This window comes from Atractosteus spatula, chromosome 6 (genome assembly GCF_055471065.1).
Source record: "Atractosteus spatula isolate fAtrSpa1 chromosome 6, fAtrSpa1.hap1, whole genome shotgun sequence".
Taxonomy (NCBI): domain Eukaryota; kingdom Metazoa; phylum Chordata; class Actinopteri; order Semionotiformes; family Lepisosteidae; genus Atractosteus; species Atractosteus spatula.
The window spans coordinates 1,065,675-1,079,030 of NC_142711.1; the positions used below are offsets into that span (position 1 = coordinate 1,065,675).

The following is a 13,356-nucleotide window of genomic DNA, read 5'->3' on the forward strand; positions in this document are numbered from 1 at the left end:
CAGCTGTGTATGTGTTTTGATGCCTTATGGAAAATTGACTGAATATTTTGGTTAGGGCACTAGTGGATTAGTAGGTGAGAAGATTAGGTTTGCTGGTTAAACTAGCAAAAGAGCACGTGGAGCATTAGGAAGTTGTGCTCAATATTACACAGTTTTTGTTGATCAGGTGCTTGAATTTTTAGGCCAAGAGTTTGATTAGTCTTTCAGTGGATAAATAGAACGTTGAAAAAGGCTCCACTTCCTCCACTTTCAGTCACATCTTAAAATCTTGATTGCTGTTTAAATAAATCAATGTAAACCTTGAAGAGTGGTACGAATGAATACATTTCTGCCCTTCTAGAATTTTGGTCATTGTGTTTTTTAGGGTGGGATAGGCTTTTAAATGTTATATTTAACTATGGAAATGGTTTAACTTCCTGTTCAGATATAATCATGACTTCATCTTTTTAATGCGAATGGAAATACAGGCCCAGAATTCTTGCTTGTTGAAAGTGCAAAGCAGTGCTCATCAGCAATAATTAGGCTTGCAAAAATTGAGATTTGGAGATTTTGCTTGAGCATTTTCATCAGCTGCATTACAGGTTTTTATGAGACAGTCCAAGTGAGTTTACATATTATTCCAATAATTGTCCCTGAAATAGCCTCTTGGGAAACATTTTAAAGGCTCTATACATTATGAAAAAATGTGCTGCATTTCAGCTGAAGTACATTTTTTATCACATAATGTAATAAATGTTTTAATAAATATTAATAGTCTGTGGTATTCATACAAATTCTAGTTTTGTTTTTCTTGCTCTGGACTCTTTCATTGATTTGTGTTCCTGTTGTCTTTGTCCTAAGAATGACCTTGCAAGGAGTAAGGAGTTCTGGGGGCTAAATGAAATGGTGTCTATATTTTCTGATGCTGCAGGCAAGGTTTTATTAATGTAATGCCTGAGATCTTTGAAGTTGTGATTTTATGAGAAAAATCCTAATTTTCTTACCTTTGTTCATTAATGTGTATGACTTCCAGGGGAACAGAATACCTGCTGTGCTAATTATTTCATTGATGTGCTATCTCTCAGATATGGATTATGGATTTCGTTGTTTTTTTTTTCAGGTAAGAAATATGGCATTTCGGATGTCACGTTGGATGTTGTGAGTCTTGTCTCCCATGCCGCACAGGAGCACCTGAGGGAGCTGATAGAAAAGCTGACAGTTATTGCACATCATCGCAAGATAACGTACAAGGTATCTTTCCGTCTTTTCTCCCAAAAATACATACATGTCATACAGACATTTTTGAAATGTCTCAACACTTATATTTAAAAATAAATTTACAAAGATGCCACGGTTATGTATTATACTCTGTGATCTGAGTAACTGTTATCTGCTTTTCTGTGTGTTTATGTAATTTGAGCTTGATGATCACTCATAAGATTGCAACCAGAATAAATATGCACCTATGAGTGTGTGTATACATAAACTGTGTATGAATGCCCTTGCACAAAGAGAGAGAGATGGAAGAAGCAAGTGGCAGTCATAAATATACCAGCGCTCCACTGAATTCTTACCGATGCACAAGAAAGACAGAAAGTAAAACAAATATTTAATTTATTTTCAAATTTCTTAACCAGTAGAAAAGAAAATACTCTGGTGAAGAACAATGGTTTATCAGAATTTTGCTGCAAATATTTCTCATCAGCATATAGATGTAATGCGCTTATGTAGGGTTTCCTTCCTGAACCTGCTACATAACCCAAAATCTATGCAAGTTGCTTTTTCGTATTTTTACAGTATACTTAAAGGATTTCTCTTTGTATTGAGCCGAAGTCCTACTGTAAACCTCTGGAACAAGTAATAGGTTTATTTCATGCTGAAAAAAAGAAGAGAGGAAAAACACGTTTCGGCCGTGGAGCCTTCTTCAGGTGTGTGGCTGAAGGCTTGACACACCTGAAGAAGGCTCCACGGCCGAAACGTTGTTTTTCCTCTCTTCTTTTTTTCAGAATGGAATAAACCTATTTCTTGTTCCTTTGCAGCCTACGCATGCTGACGCAGCTACCCACCTGAACTACTGTAAACCTCTGTGTTAGAGACATGATTCAATGAGTTTATACTGTACATAAAATTACAATATTATCTATAAATTAAAAACTTCACATAAAAATAGAATAAGCACTAACATGTTGAATTCTATAGCAGGTGGTACTGTGTCCAGCAATATAGGTGGAACCTGTGTTGCATGTTTTAATTCCACAGGACCTACTGCTGTTGAGGGGGAATAACGATAAGTGTTTTTCAGAGTTCTATCTGTTGTGCTTTAGTTGTTCTGAAGACTCTGTTCAAGTAAAGGAAAGTTAACTACTCAGTACAAAGTGAGGTTTTCATGATCATAAGGATAACTCTGCTTGACACCATGTATGTATGACATACATACTAAGGCTATGCATTTCAAACATGATTTAATGCATTTGTATGTAAAATTAATGTATGATAATACCGTATATAAACATTGTAAACTGTATACAGTATTAAAAAAAACTTTAACTGAAAAAGAAAATTGATCAGTCATACCTTAATTGATGAGAGGCAGTGCTTGTTGGCGTGTGTCTTTGTGTTTAATCTTCTATCCACAAATTATTTTTTTTTCCCCATTTCCTCTCTCCTTAGTTTTGTAATGGTTGATTTCAGGAAGCCAGATGATTTAGCATGTTCCAAGCTGCAGTCTTCGATAATGAATCACCCTTTTCATTCGTATTTAATATATTTTTTTTTTTTGCTTCTGGTGCAGTTGTTTTACTGCTTTAAGGTGCAAGGTTTTAAAACTTTAATAGTGATACAACTGCTTCTTTGCTGCACCAGTATCGCCTTCCCCATCAGTTTAAAGTCCGCTTGCTGGCTATGATTAGAGTAAAAATTAAATAAATTAGCTATAAAGAGCACAATGCCAAGTACAGCACAGGCCGAATGTTCTCCGGCCCACACAGCTCCTCTACTCAACACGTTACGTGATCTTACATTGTGCGAAGTGCGTAGATTATATGTGACCAAGTTTTTATTTTCTGAAGCGGTGGCTACACAAGTACATGTAAGTCGTGTACTACGCAACTCGGTGACCACCTGTGTACTGTTTTCTTGAAGCAAGACCAGATCAGTACCTTCATATTCCTTTATTAATGCCTTCAGTTATACCTTCATGGTTACATCAGTGGTAAAATACCCTTAAGGTGAGCATAGCTATGATTATGATTGTGCATAGTTATAAAATAAGGTTCAGAAGTTTAAAATATTGTTTAAAATGTATTTTTGGCCATCAGGCTATGACAATGTGAAACAATCTTCATGTGCAGATACTTACTATAAATAGTATCTGTCATTACAATGGATTAATTACCAAAATGTCTAATTAAATGACATATTTTTATAACCACCTTCTCCTTCATTTTTTATTTAAAAGCATTATGAATTAGAGAACTAAGACATAATCACAATAGGCTGAATTAAAATATTCACATTATTTTTTAATTTTAATGTTTTCAATATTATCATTGCATTCTAGATAAAATCTAGAATTTTGTGTTAATTCTAATGCATGTTTTTATAATATTTGTCTAAAGTGGTTATGATCCTAAGCCTGATGTTACCATAGGTAAATATTACATATTTCTTGTTTTGCTCAGGTTTCTCAATAATCTTGTGAAGCCTTTACCTTAAAATATTACAGGGCAACATGCTTAAAAATATAATTTGCAAATGGTAAGGAAATTAAGGTGAAAGCCTAGGAAGGTTAATGATACCTATGAGAATACAACAGATTATTGCCTTAAAATACCCTTCTCATTTGTCCTTGTCTAACTTATACTTAAAATACAAATCAGAAACTCTAAATGAGGTTTTTGATGACACTGACTTTCTCTGAATCATTGTAACTTAACTTGGGAAAACTAAAGTGCATTTGGTTGTTTATTTATAAGTCATTCGATGTCCGGGAAGCATTTGCTTTAAAGTGCAATCCTTTACACGTGTAGAGTTATGGCAGCCTTTTACTGTTGAAAAGAGAGACAGTGGATGAAGTTCTCTAAACTCATTTGTACTGTGCATAAATAGAAAACTTGGTTTCATGTGTGGGTCAATTATACAGATATTTTCCTAGCACATTTACTGTGCATTAGCATTTGGCTTATATTTGCTCTACTGACAGACAAACACTAGTGGAAAGTATTTTATTTGGAATGGCATAGAAATGTTTGTCTGCTGTTCAAACTTGCCAAATGCTGCAGACTTTAAACATCACACCTGGCATAAAAACAAAGATAAATAAGATAGCGTTTTGAAAGGTCTGTATTTTAAGACCTGAACAGAATTTGAATAAACTTAATAAAAACGTATAATATAACTAGTTGTGTATTTTTTAAATGATCTTTGGCATTGCCAGGAAAAGTTAAAACCGTTCAAGAGAAGCAGAGTTCCAGATTTTTTTACAAAAAAATCATGGCTATTTCACAGATAATGTATTATTTTTCACAGATTATGTAAGGAAATACTTAGTATATTAAGAAATAACCAGATGCACAGAATATTTTTTCACCACTTCAGATTTGTTCAGTAGACAATAGCTCAATAAAAAAAAAAGTTATAAACTTAACCTTTTTACGGCTTCAAAACTTTCTACATCAAGTCCTAGAGAAAGCCTCTTTCCAGTTTACAAAATTCAGGTGTTTGTTTATATGGCATTAAGCAGCTGCCAAGTTCATTCTGTCTACTTTTGTGTCTTTGCTCATTAAAAGCCTCCTTTAATTCCTCAATTTGTTCACACACTGCACTGTGACAGCAGTCAACTATTTCTAAACACAAGCAGTACATAGAGTTCTCTCCACAATTTGATGTTCATATCAAAAATACACTTGAGGAAGAAACCACTAGCTATCTTTTTCCCTCTTCTTAATAAAAAACACACAGATGGGTTATTTGCATGGGAGATGTGTACAGTGAACACTGCTTTTTGGGATACGAGCAAGGAGCACCTTCATTTTTAGACAAATGACTAAAGATTGTTTATTGCTTATAAAACCTATAGACCTGTCATTATGTCTTTGTGAATTTTACCCCTTATGTGTTCTGGATTATTGGTGCACATTCTGAATTTTCCTAAAAGTCAGATTCTGTTGAGTTAATTTGATCATCTACCTTTCTGCCTCCTAGCTTTAATTAATTAATTTTAATCTTATAGCCTCTAATCCTAGACTGCACCCATTTCCTTCTCGTTGTGTACTGATTGTGAATTTGTCCGAAACTGGATGGATCCTTTCTTTCAATACATTTTCCTTCATTGATAGTGACCTTTTTTTTCCTAGGATGACAGATATGTACAACAGAGTGACACTCGTTCTCAGCTGAAGTTTCTGGGGCAGTTGGACCGTTTGGAGAAACAAAAGAGAGATGAGGAGGAAAGAGAAGTGCTCCTACGAGCTGCGAGAGTAAGACCTCCGTTTCACGGCTGGGGGAATCCAGGTGGCTTGTCTGTCTGCTGGGTGAAAGGTTGCACGGTCATGCCTCTGCTGTGTGCTTCATGCCTTGGAGTGGCTGTGCCTTCCTGAATGAGCCAAACTTTACTTTTGCTTGGTAAAAAAAAAAGTGCAGTTGTATTTAACAGCTCCCCGGTTTGTCATTTGGAGAGATGACCCAAGAGGCGTGGTTCAGTGGCTCGACCTGGCTGAGAACGTTAAGGACTCTTTTTTGGTGCCGCTTTCCTCAAGGCCAGTCAAACAGCTGAACGAAGCCGGGAAGCTAAAAGCTTGCGTCCATGTCCACTTCCAAAGACTTTCAAAAGCAATACTTCAGAGGCTGTTATAGTAAGTATTTAGCAAAACCTGCAATATTTATAGGATTTGCGTCTTCTTTCTTTGACAGAGTCGGTCCAATAAAGAAGATCCAGAGCAGCTGAGGCTGAAACAGAAAGCCAAAGAGGTAGGGATAAAGGACGACAACACTGCAGCTTCCTTTGTTTTATTCCTGGGCATGGGTGCAGTCTCCTGGCAATTAGGTCAAGGTTTGCTTTGCTATCGCATATCATTTCCAGTCGCCCAGGGGAAGGACATGGACTGCTCCAGGCAAGGGCAGTCCTCGACACGGTTTCATCTTCGGCAGCAGCTCAATAAATTCAAGATGTATATGTTGGTAACAAATGCATTTAAGTTTTTATTAAAACTTTGAGGTATAGTATTTGGGGATTCTACAATAGGCTACAATTTTTCAGGATAATTGTTCATTTTGTAAATCTGATACTGCTTATAATTCTTTGGCTTCAAGGTGGTACTGGGATTTAGTTGTAAATGGAAAATGCCTCTGGCTTTTAATTTTCTGGGCCCAGCAGTTTTCTGTTCTGTGATGGAGCCCTTGTTTTCACACAGTTCATGTTTAGCTCGGGGGCTTTTTATTTTATAGCTTAGACTAGTTAAGCTTTAACTCCCAGAGGTCTCCACATAGCAACTGTAGAAATCAACAAATAAGTTCATTTACGTCGACTGCCTCCTCACAGTAGCTGACTTTTACATTTCCCAATATCCATTTCCTGACTTTCTTTGCCTTAGAGAAAAAGCTCCACTAATTGGAGCTTATTTTAATTGAGCCTAATATTGGAGCTAGCTAGAGCTGGGGCCCTTGGCAAATGGGGAATAGAATCAAATGAAAGCACCTGAGGTTGGATGTGTGTGTGTGCGCGTCTGAGTAAGATTGGGTGGTGTGAGTGTATGTGAGAGGGAGCTTGTGTACGATTCCTGTGTGCTGCATAGGAGAAAAGCAAGTGTTATTGCGAGACTAGTTTTGTCTATTTGTATTTTAGTGACATGTTGCTGTGGATCTGTGGTATTTATTCTCCTTACCACTGAAAACTAATGAAATTGATAAAATGCAGTAACAGATGAAGGCTATACAGTATGCAACTGTAGCGTTACATGTACTGCACTTCTGAGGTCCTGTTTTCTTGTGTTAAACTTATGCAATGGTATATTTCTATACAAAAGGCAAATCTCAAAATATGATTACTCAATACCCAACATGTTTACTCTTTAGTTCAGGTGGGTAGCTGCGTCAGCATGCATAGGCTGCAAAGGAACAAGTAATAGGTTTATTCCATGCTGAAAAAAAGAAGAAAGAAAACACAACGTTTCGGCCATGGAGAAGGATAACCTGAAGAAGGCTCCACAACCGAAACGTTGTTTTCTTTCTTCTTTTTTTCAGCATGGAATAAACCTATTTCATGTTTACTCTTTTGTGATGTGCACTTATGCTGTTGCACATATAAAATGTTTATTTTATTCTGATCTCTGAACTTCAGAATAATGACTGTTCACTGTGCACAATCCAAAATAAGGGTTTAAAAGAGGTCTTCTTTCAAGATTAATTAAAGCTGATAATAGTTTGTAGGTAAATATCTACATTTAAAGGTGCAATTCTTATTTTATCTTCATATATGTGAATAACACCTCCATCCATTTTTTTTTTTTAAACGTTAAAAATTCAATTCAGGGTCGTGGGGGAGCTGGGCCTTATTTTGGTGAGCAGCAGGCACAAGCAGGGCACACCCTGGACTGGACTCAGTTCTCTTAGATATCTTACAAGTGTAAAAGGAGCAGGAATGTTTGTGCTCCTGGAGCGGCTCTCTCAGATGGCAGCTCTGTGTTTGTGATGTCACGTTGAGAACTATAAACACAAGATCGGAGAAGAGATCTCAGGCTGTATTACAGGATTGTTGGAACAGTGGCGAAGAATGCTTTGGAAACACACATGCTTAGAAACTACAGGAGGGTAACAAACACAGCTGTGGCTATGACACTAGCTCAGTATTTCTAGCATTAATAAACCACTCTTTCCTTAAGCTGTTATGTATTTTCATTAGAACTTTAGCTTTTCTGAAAAGAAAATATTTAGGTGATCTTTAACAGCATGCTTTTTAATTATTTTGGTCAGTAATATGTGTTTGTAAGTCTGTAAGTGAAAGATATTTGTATAATATATATATGGGGTTGCAACTACACCACTTTGACAGGTCAGAAGTAAGTCTGCTAGTACTGGCTGTGGTTAAGCCTCTGCTGCATGATCTCAGTATTCAGCTTTGCAACCAGTGAAAAGACCCTACATGAAACACTGGACACTTTGCTTATTAACAAATTATGTTTTTAAAACAACAGATGCAGCAGCTGGAACTGGCTCAGATGCAGCAGAGAGATGCAAATCTGACAGCACTGGCAGCTATTGGGCCCAGGAAGAAGCGGCCCCTGGATTCTCAAGTCAATGGATCTGGAAGCGAGGTAGTAAATGCATCGTCATGAACTGTTCTGATAAAAGTGGCGTCTCTTTCACTGTTAAGTGGATCTGCATGATTTTGTTTAGTATACTCTCATTTTATCTAATCATTTGTTTTAGAATGATGAACAAATTTAAAACAATTGCTGATCACAGATGTTCAGTTGCCACTAATATTCAGTCCTTTTATTTTTTCTAAAAACTAATCTGGTGTTATTCAGTAATAAATGTCAGCCGTTAGGCCCCAGTGTCCCCAACACACAGCAGATCAGGCAGAGAAGTGAGAAGTTTTCATCAATTGAATAAAGGGGGAACTTTGAGTAGATCAGACTCTACAAACCCAGAGTGGACTTTAGGCAGGTCACTGAGATTAACGCCCCTGTGCTTTGGAAATACTGGTACGAAGGGAAGAGTGACACCTACTGGTCTATCGTCACCTCTTGCAGCAGCAGCCTCCCATCCTGCAACTAACTAGGCCAGCCTTGCTTACCTTAAGTTATAAAAAGATCAGGCTACAAGCTGGTAATGCTGTGGAAATCTACTTAAAATATTTATTTATAATATACATTTAATGTATGATTTAAAAACAAACACTGGTCACACAAATATCCAATCAGTTTTATACTTTATCCTTCTGGCACAGCTACTTTACAAATTACTGTGGGAAAAATAATGTATTTAACTGTAATGGTTGTCTGAATCCTGTACCTTTTTTCTTTCTAATACAAAGTGGATCTTATGGACGATGTGCTTTTTTAAGGACGCAGAAAGTCAAAGCCAGTGCTATTTTGCATGGATGCTTTTTTCTTATATGTCTGAGTTAGTGTCTGCTTAAAACATTCTCCACGCATGAAACCTTTAAAGTAGGTCATTGTAACAAGTGATTTTTTTTCCTTCCTTCATAGCAAGATGGTTTTTAAATCCTCTGTTCCATTTTTGCTCTGCATTTTAGTTCAGACCTACTCATGCGTGCCTCTTGTGCAGCTCTGCTGTCTTGCGTGCTGCTGGTATTTAAATCTACGTGGCACGAGCCAGTTGGGCTGGATCTCAGGAGCCCTGTGTTTTGGTAATGGGGTTCTGTTCACGTTAGTCTGATTAACCTCCCCTTTCCACTTGCATTTTTCATTCCCCCCCCTAATCCTCAAGGACATTGCTGTATCCCCATCTGCTTTCTTGGTTCATGCAGTAGTTCTTTGCATCTCTAACGTGATAGTTCACTGAAGAGTCAGCTTATTCTGCACTACTCTGTTTATATAGACAGTTAGCATGTATTTCTATTTGATGAGGAGAAAGACTTTATGACTTCACAAACCATTTAACAACACATTTCCTCAGACTAGCCTTTCCTAACTTTTAATACAGAAGTGCTGCTTTTTTCTTCATCTCAGCATGTTCTTTCTACCTGATTTCAAATGATTCATCACGAATGTAAAGAGCTTTGAGATGTCTAGATAGGACATTTTGCATATAGCTGCTTTCCATTGGTTGCTGTTACATACATAGAGCTAAGACAGGACCAAGGGAAGCAGCAAGTCTACTGGTTTGGTTAACAGTGTAGTTTTTAACGTACTTTACTGTAGATTAGTAATATAGCTCCTGTTCTTTGGGTGTCATTGCTTTATTTGCAAAGTAAAAATTACAAACTTCTTTTGTATGCCAGAGGCAATGGAACTAGCAAAACATTTTGAATGTTTTCAGTCAGTGATGGAAAAATATAAATATTCACAGTACCGGTTAATGAAAATAATTTTTATGTTATCAGTTTGTATTGAAAGACAACTGTATAAACCCAAGGAATTATTATTACAGTTGTTATTGTTGTTATGTCTTATTGTAATACCTGTACCAATTGCTTTGTCAGTCCTTTTGGCAACCCTGGACTTGTGGCAGAAGAAAAAGACGAACACATCAATTACACTGAATTTCCCCTTTGTTTTGAGCCATGCCTATCCAATGAGCTGCCTGCGGCAGTAAACTTAATACTGCTCAGTGCCACCTTCTGGAAAGACAAGACTTGGACTGAAAATGGGAGCTCACAGGTGTTAAGTTTTACATATTGGCACCACTCCATTTCTGCACAACAAGCAGTGGGGAACTGGAAGTTCTGGCCCTAACCAAGGACTCAAGAGACACTCGAGATAATAGTTTCCTTTGAGATAAGGAGGTGGTGTTCTAAGCATCATTTTAAAGGACAGTTTTTTTTAAAGTTATGCCACAAAACGGGATTCTTTGATTTTTACTGTACATCGGCTAGTGTTTAATACTTCAATTTTGATACGTCAGAAATAATTTAATATCGTTTGAGTGCTTCCTGTAGTTAAAACAAAATGGAATTGACTTCACAGTAGACCTTAGTTTGTTTTAAATTAAAAATCCAATGTTCTTAAATTTCTCCTCACATGAAGAGCAGATATTCAACATTTATATTTTTTGTAGTCTGGTGCTTACATTTTTGTCACTCATTGGGTTTGAGAAGGAAGCAGCTGTGGCAGTACACGCAACAAGCACTAGCTGTTCAGAGTCTGAGGTATGCAGGTGTTTGCTGTATCTGATTTGATTTGTTGCATTTGGAGCTACGGTAAATTGTGTAAATCTTTATCCCATGCTCTTTGTGTAAATATGTGATATTTGAAAGGTTTGTTCACTTTGGGAACTACATTGGGAAGATATAGAAGTAAATGTTAGCTTTGAAACAAGAAAATTCCGTCTTCATAGCAGATTGTGTTTCTTCCCTAAATGACTGATAGAATTAAAGCATTGGGAAGACGTAAGAGGTTTTTTTATGCAACTATCTTATTAGTTGAGTTAAAATTTTAAAAAATGCTTTTATTTCACAATACACTCTTTTGACAATGTAAAAACACATAACTGTCACCCTTTTAAAATATAGAAGTAACGTGTCTTTAAAAATGCCACATGCATTTCTAGTTGCAGCGGGAGCAGCAATAGTGGATGAGAGACGTATTCTAAAAGATGTAAGCGCAAGTGCTGGGGTCATCGGTAAGCGAGCAGGAATAGAGCCGGAGGGGTATGAGAGGCCTGCAGAGTGACTCAGCTGGTAAAGACACTCGCCACAATCCCTGCGTTGTGCACTCAAGCCTGGGCAGTGTCACGAGCCGACTGTGACTGAGACACAGTTTTGAGTGCCACTGAGGTTCGGGCGGGAAGAACCGACCTGGGCTCTCTCGGCTTTCGACAAACACCACTATCCCGAGTAGCTGGGTGCCGAGACGTGAAGATCAGCCAGTTAAAGATTCCTGCAGTCAGCTGTTGTCTCATAGAGACATTAATTAATAGTAAAGAAGAAATTAATCATAATAATAATTCCTTACACCTATATAGCGCTTTTCTGGACACTCCACTCAAAGCTCTTTACAGGTAATGGGAATCCCCTTCACCACCGCCACCAATGTGCAGCCCCACCTGGATGATACGAAAGCAGCCAGAGTGCCAGAGTTATGAACTAAAATTGTCTATGGTATAAATAAGGCCACTTTTGGAATATTTTCTATAATTTTGGTCATCAGTTTTTAGTTATAGAAAAGATGTCGCTGCTCTGGTGTCAATGCAGAGAAGAGCAACCAGAAACGTTCCAGGGCTTGAAGGAATGTCCTGTACTGACAGTGACTGATCCTTTTAAGAACTGACCAGTAAATACTACAGGGGACGTGATACAAGAATTCAAAAATCTTCAGTGGCATCAGCAGCTTCAGTCCAGTGCATTTACTGAACTGAATGACACGCAAATTCGTGAAGCATTCCATATTTTTGGGGGGCGGAGTGATGGCACTGTGGCTAAGGATCTGTGCCTGTGGTTTGAAGGTTGCCGGTTTAAATCCCACGGACAGCAGAGGAATCCTACTCTGTTGGGCCCCTGAGCAAGGCCCTTAACCCCAGCTGCTCCAGGGGCGCTGTACAATGGCTGACCCTGCGCTCTGACCCCAAGCTTCTCTCCCTGTCTGTGTGTGTGTCTCATGGAGAGCAAGCTGGAGTATGTGAAAAGACAAATTCCTAATGCAAGAAATTGTATATGGATAATAAAGTGATCCACAGAACAAAATGTAAAAGTTCATTTGAAACTGAGAACAGGAGACACTCTTATACCCTAACAGTTGTAGGGGTAGGGAACAAGCTGCACAGTCATACTGTTGAAGATTGTACCCTTCCTTCTTTCAGGAAATGAGATCCTTGGATTAATTAGATACTAACCATTGTACAAGCTAAATAAGTCAAATAGCCTCCTCTTTTTTTGTAATACTTATACTATTAAATACAGTATATTTTTGTAAATTTTTTAATGATAAATTTGATAAATTGTCAAAGTAATGTGTGGAACATTTGCAGATACTGTGTGTATGTAGGGTATATTGATTACAGTTTTCAGTTGCATTTTTTGCATCTATTGCTAAGGATACTAAGTATCCTTGCTTAATTTAATAGCAGTAAATAGTGTTTGTATCCTTGAAATATATTCTGCAGTGTCTGTAATTTACAGTGCATGTTACAATGCATGATACCTGAAAAATCCTAAAAAATGATCCTGTTAAAATTGTTTCAAGACAATTTTCAAGAATAGGCTACAATTTGCCAAGAAATGAAGAAATCTGTTGCTTAATTGTGAATGCACTGACAAAGGTATTTTTGCTCTGTCTCCTCCTAACTTGACAAATTAAAGTATAATGATGCCAGTTATTTGCCATACATGATTACAAGCAAAAATATTTGTTTAATTGCAGAGGTAATTGTGTGAAAAAAGCTGAAGCAAAATAAATGACATACTGTGACTCTAGGCTTAACATTTTTAATCTCAGCTGAAGATGCAGAATAAGTTGTGAAGACATGAGCCATAGATAAGTGTAGCTGATTTTTTTTAGAACAATGCTGAAGGCCAGACAGGTTTAATGCTAAAAAACACAAGATTCCAGGGTACAGCACTCTTATTTTCATGTATCCTTGAGGAAAAGATTAAGTATGTGATCTAAAGACACAGAGTAAACCTTTCTACACAAGAATAAGATAATCATAGCTAAGCTTTCACTGTGTTTAAATTCTGAAGTGATAACCTTATATCTG

At 37.3% G+C, this 13,356-nt stretch overlaps 1 protein-coding gene across 2 annotated transcripts in view; it reads left to right on the forward strand.

The window, feature by feature from the left end:
- The window catches only part of LOC148831671 (transcription initiation factor TFIID subunit 4-like), a 68,935-nt gene that overhangs the window by 45,754 nt on the left and 9,825 nt on the right, over nucleotides 1-13,356 (forward strand). For both annotated transcript variants that reach the window (XM_088919231.1, XM_088919232.1), the window contains exons 12-15: nucleotides 1,100-1,230; nucleotides 5,334-5,456; nucleotides 5,890-5,946; nucleotides 8,169-8,288. In XM_088919231.1, coding sequence (XP_088775357.1) covers nucleotides 1,100-1,230; nucleotides 5,334-5,456; nucleotides 5,890-5,946; nucleotides 8,169-8,288 — 431 coding nt within the window. The remainder of the gene's footprint in view (nucleotides 1-1,099; nucleotides 1,231-5,333; nucleotides 5,457-5,889; nucleotides 5,947-8,168; nucleotides 8,289-13,356) is intronic.